At 48.4% G+C, this 6000-nt stretch overlaps 1 protein-coding gene across 2 annotated transcripts in view; it reads right to left on the minus strand.

The window, feature by feature from the left end:
* Window positions 1-3982, minus strand: part of RAB4A (RAB4A, member RAS oncogene family) — a 28768-nt gene extending 24786 nt beyond the window's left edge. For both annotated transcript variants that reach the window (XM_032783646.2, XM_032783647.2), the window contains exon 1: window positions 3762-3982. In XM_032783646.2, the coding sequence (XP_032639537.1) occupies window positions 3762-3792 (31 nt within the window). In that variant the 5' untranslated portion in view covers window positions 3793-3982. The remainder of the gene's footprint in view (window positions 1-3761) is intronic.
* Between the last annotated feature and the right edge of the window lie 2018 nt (window positions 3983-6000).

Here is a 6000-nt window from a genome sequence, read left to right on the forward strand (position 1 = left end):
GACTGCCTGCAGCATACTTATTTCCAACCAAAATGCAGCATAATAACGAAGATCTCACTCTAAGCAATATCAGACAATAACCAAGGCCTTGCGTATGTCATGTAAAGCTAGATCTAAAAGTCTGCAGAACGGCGCTCTTTTTTTGTGGCACTGGTTAAGCTAAATTCTACAGCAGCTTCATTTAAAACTGATTTTTTTGATAATACAGAAAAATATAGTCAGTATAGTAATCTTTGTGCTATTTTGATAGAAAATTCAGATTATATGCTATCCCCAATATTTTCATTTTTCTGTGTCATAGACCTTTGTACCAACAATGCACAGCTTTCATTTCAAGAGGTCAAGGAGAATCTGAAGATTTTGACAGCTAGACAAGGAAGAGAACTTTTGAAGCCTCAAAGCATAGGAACCAGTTTGGGATCATTAGATAGACATGTTAGCTGGATGTCTGTTACACTGCATACAACTGTTAACTATATCATTGCTGACTATTGTAAGTGGTAGTCCTATCAGTCCCAGGATATTAGAGAGACAAGGAGGGTGAGATAGGACCAACTTCTGTTGATGAGAGAGACAAGTTTTTGAGTTCAGAGAAAAGCTGTGCAGGTCTCAAAAGTTTGTCTCTTTCCAACAGTAGTTGGTCCAATAAGAGATACTACCTCACCCACTTTGTCTTTCTAATACCTCTTAAGCCTGAAAGATCAGTTTATCTACAGATTCAGAAAAACACTGTTTTGTTTAGCATTTTAAGGTTTCTTTCATGACTTTTTTTTTAAATTAAACCTTTATTCTGTAGATTCACTTGTGACAAGTGGAGAGTTTCAAAGCAAGTACTGCAGCCACAAAAATTCATAAGACCCCAAAAGTAATACTGTGTGTTTTGTTGGCAGCCAAAAGTACTTGAGAGCTAGTTCTCCCAATTCCATTTCTAATCAGGTATCTGCTTTATATTATACCAGTCTAAAAAGTCCATGAGATGCTTGCAAAAGGAGATTATTTGTTATGGAACAAATCAACCCACCTAGAATTAGCGACTTAAGACAAAGGTGTGGCTAGTTCATAAACTAGAAGAGACTGATAAAGATACCAAAATCAAGTATTAGCTATGAATGCAGAGGTCAGCATTCCCAAATGAATATCCAAATGACTCCATTCTGATTTTTCGTCCCTATGGTTATGAAGATGTGCTTTCCCTATAGTGCTGTTTTAGTATGAAAAGCACTATGCATGTCTGTGGAAGAAGGAATCCAGACCCAAGTCCCAATGTCTTTGTACTTTAAGGGGTCTCATGCACAGCTGTCTTACATCCCACAGCAACGCTGATTCAAAACATCGTGGAGCAGAGGTTCCAGTATCTAGGATAGCCTTATTTCAAGCACTGGTGGCCAGCCAAGTCAGAATACATACGCCTGGCCTACATGACAAAGTTAGGTGCACACAAGCTGCCTCGTATTGACCTAGTTGTACACATGTCTAAACTTAAATTTGTCTCCCACTAATGTAGGTACCCTGTTACAGCAATATCACCTCACCATCCCCAGCTCGTGTTGAGCCATAGTCAATGTACTGAGGTCAACGCAGAGCAAGTGTAGACATCATGTTATTTATATCAATCATAACTGTCCTCCAGCAGCTGTCACATAACACCCAATACTGACCGTTCTGGTCACTATTGTGAACTCCACTGCCCACAGGTCACAAAGACCAGAAGGCCCTCCTCCCTTTTAAAGCCCTACAAATTTTTAAAATGCCTTTTCCTGAATGTTCAGCTTGGTGAGCACATTTAGCTTTCCATGTGTGCGCGCACAACTGCCTAGCTGATCATGCTGGCTACACACTACAGACACACTCCATCTTGGAGAAGACATGAAATACTGGACCTACTGGGCCTGTGAGGAGAAGAGGCTGTGCAAGCACACCTATGGATCAGTGCTAGAAACAGACATCTACAATCAGATTGCATGGGGGTGCGTGAAGAGGAGGTTTGCAGAAGAAGGGGTATGACAGGAACCAGCAGCAGGAACTGCTTCAGGCATATCAGAAGGCCAATCAATCTAGTGTCAAACCCGATACCTGCTGTTTTTATAAAGAGTGGCATGCCATATTTGGCAGAGACCCCACCATTACCCTGAATGCCCCCATGGAAATGTCTGAGGAGACCAAGCCAGAGTCCCCTGGTGTGAATAATGAGGATGAGAAGGATTGGGGGACATACAACCAGTGCATCCAACTATGCCATGAGCCAGGACCTGTTTGAGACTCCACTGCAATCCCAGCAGTCAAGCATAGGCAAGTCTAATGCAGTGGAAGGAATCTCAGGTAAATGTGAATTGTATTTATCCTTACAATGAAGCACTGAAGGCACCCTCAACTTAACAGGACAATGATGAACTGTGCTTTCCCCTTTCTAGGACAGGAGGAGAGCCCTAACAACCTCAGCTACAGCAGTGAGCCAGACCAAGCAAGCGGCAACAACATGCCCATGCCGTGCACAGGCCCCTTCATTGCCTTAACTTTGCCGTGTAACATGTGCTTATATAGACAAGATATCACTGTTCTCTGGTCCTCTTTCCCCATTCCCTCCTATGGTTTGCTATACTTACATATTTTATCTTTGATTTCAAGCTTTTTGGATATAGGGTTAGAGTCATCTTCTGCTAGGATCATGTCTTTCTATAAGTTTGTATGGAACCTAATTGGAACCTCTGAGCATTGCCATAAAAGTACCAATCACCTCCTGCTAAAATCATGGATCTCTGATATTCCTTCTGAACCCATTTAAAATACAACAGTATTAAGTGTCTACTTAAGATTCGAGGCCTGAATTTCACCACCAAGATAAATAACTCACCAGTTCTTAACAGGAGCAGCGCCAGGGTTTTTGGCACCTTAGGCGCAGGGGTGGCTCGCCGGTCTCGCGGCTCCGGTGGACCTCCCACAGCCGTTCCTGCGGACAGTCTGCTGGTCCCACAGCTCCAGTGGACCATCCACAGGCATCCCTGCGGGAGGTCCACCGCAGCAGTCTGCCGCCCACCCAAATCCTGGTGCCCTAGGCAACCGCCTAGGTCGCCTAAATGGAAGCACCGGCCCTGATTCTTAACAGTGGAAAAACATATTAAACCAGACATTCTAATTTTAGGCTGCTTGTACTGAGCTTCAAAGGGAAGGACCATGGTGAAATCCAGGAAGCTGAAAACACAAGTAATGTCTGATGTTTGTTTGACAAATGTAAGAGAAAGAGTCTGGCGGAAGGATAGGCACCAAAAGCCTGCTGCAATCCAAGACCTCGAAGGATCTGCCAAACTGACTCAGGCCATGGGTTCATCACATTTCCTATTCTGTCGCCAGCTGTGGACAACTCTTGGTAATTCAAAAGGATGCAAATCTCACACACACACACACACTCCGGGATGATAATACACCGAGGCGCCGGGAAGGGAAGCTGCTCCTGCTGCATCCCACACGCTGGGCCCGGGGACTCGATGGCCCCCGAGCCACACGCGCTACCGCATAGCCATCAGCGCTCTCACACCCTCCCGCACCCGCTGACACGCCCTGCCCCTGCCCCCCGGGGAGCTGAGCGTCCCCAACGCCCTGAGGATCGAACCGCCGCACAGGGCACGGGCAGCGCCCGCGGGCCGGCCGCCAGGGGGCCCGGACCCCGCACAGGACAGCAGGGAACGGGGGAACGAACCCGCCGGGACCCCGCAAGCGCAGAGCCCCCCGGCGAGCGCCGCGCCGGCCCCGGGCCCGGCTCCTACCGTAGGTCTCGGACATGGCTGTCTGCGACATTTTGGAAGCGCCGCGCCTGCGCCTCCTCCCGCGCCTTCGGCTGGTGCTCAGCTGGGGCCGCCTCAGGCCGCCAAGTACAACGGGCGGCGGGAGTGTGGAGGGGCGAGTCCCAACAGAGGCCGCCGCTACAAACCCCCCCACCCAGAGAAGCTTCCTCAGCAGCAACAACTGGCTTGGAGCGGGCGCGCACCGCCACTTCTGCGCATGCGTGCGCACGCAGCTCTTCCCCCTCCCAACCTATCGGGGCGTGGTCTCTCCTCCACACATGCGCATTGTCTGCTCTTCTACGCCTTCCTCCCCACCCCCAACGACTCTCACCAAAACAAAGCGCACGTGCGCGGCTTTAGAACTAGCTGCGGAGCCGTTGGGAGGAGTCACGGCGCGAGCTGAGCAGGAGCTGGGGGCGTGGCTGCCCTTACGCGTGCAGGTGACTGAGGGCGCGAGGGAGGGGCGCGGTGCAGGGCCAGTAACTGTATGGGAGGCACGTGAGGAGGGTGGATGGTGTCACTTGGCCAGCCCTGGTGCAGGATAGGTGGGACCCTTCTGTCCGCTGGCCTGGGCGGCTGGCTGGGTATGCAGGAGTGGGATAGCTGGGGCGGGTGGCTCGTGGGCCCTGAGGTGCTGGGGGCAGGGGGCATCCAGGTCATCTGTGCCTCTTTACCTGGCCTAAGGCCAGGCTGGCTACCAGGAACCTGAGGGCTGCCGACATTTGATTCTAGTGGAAGCAACCCACCCTTGGGTGCTTGCGTCTTCCTGTGACACACTCACTTAAAATGAGTTTCTTGATGGTTGTTTGATTAATAGAGCTGCTGACCTGAAAGAACATTCATGGCTCCACCTCAAAGGCCTTATATTCAACATGGCCCCTGTGCGGAGGGGATTGTGATGATTTTTGTAAATGGTTAGATTTATGAGTTCTTGATGATCCTTGATAATCAGTCTGCACCCCCAGTGCCCCCCCCCCACCTCCCTAGAAATCAGATACAAGTGTGCAGGAGCAAATTTCAAGTTTGTACCTCACACCAGCACTTGGATGAATGGCTAAAATCCCATAAGAAAGGTTGGTGACCTCTGATGGAAAGGTCAATTTATGGAATAATCTAGTTCAGGACATTTAAATGGTAAAAATCTTGCTACATGTTTACAAACTGATTTAATGTACAACAAAAATGGTGGAAGGGATATTAAATCCTGTGCTTCAGGGATTAAGCCATTCCCTAACTATTAGCGATCAGGAGGAGACTTCTAGGGGAGGCAGATTATTCCATACTTGCCTATTATGAGATTGTTACATTTTTCTCTGAAGCTTCTGGTACTAGCCATTGTCAGAGATAAGATGAACTTTGAGTCTTATCCAGTATGGCCACTCCCATGTTCCTAAACGACAGCATTTTATTTTCAAATGTATTTATAAATCATTTATATATTGTATTGCAGCTTCCAAGGTCTACAAAACATTATATTGTAATGAACATAAACACAGGAGACAGGATGACTCGGAGGTTGGTTACAGGTGCTATAGCCTTTCACTCCTAGGTGGCTGGCTCAAATTCAGAACCACTCAGTAATGAATGGAAGTTGTTACTATCTGGTGACTGTCAGTAGCCTCTTGGAAACAAGGGAAGAGGTATCAATGTAAAGTCAAGTAATAGATATGGTCTCATAGGCACCTACTCCGTGCTTAGCACCCATCTGCAGCCAAGCTCCCCCCCACACCCCACCAGTGCCGTGTGCCTGCCAGCTGCCCCGCTGATCAGGCTGCTCCCCTTACCTTCTAGCGCCTTCCACCCACCACGAATCAGTTGTTACATGGCATGCAGGAGGTGCTGGGGGAGGAGCAGGGATGGGACACCCTCACGGGAGGGGGCAAAACTGGGCAGGAATGGGTGGAGTGGGAGTAGGAAGGGGTGGAGTGAGGGCAGGGTCTGGGGCAGAGCGGGGGCAGGAACAGGCAGGGCTAGGGTGACCATACATCCCATTTTGGCCAGGACAGTCCCTTTTTTAAGTCCTGTATAGGAGCTGAATTCTATAATGTACTATGAGAATTATGATTTGATTTTATCCTGTCAGCCACCCTGTTTTGAATAGCAGAAAGGAATGACAGACCAGAACAATCCTTATGAGTGATTATGGTCACCCTTTTGTTTTAGGATGAGTTATAATGTCTACTATGGTTTCCTTTATGTATTACAAATTAGGCACGCTAGT

The sequence above is a fragment of the Chelonoidis abingdonii genome, chromosome 3, assembly GCF_003597395.2.
Source record: "Chelonoidis abingdonii isolate Lonesome George chromosome 3, CheloAbing_2.0, whole genome shotgun sequence".
Taxonomy (NCBI): Eukaryota; Metazoa; Chordata; order Testudines; family Testudinidae; genus Chelonoidis; species Chelonoidis abingdonii.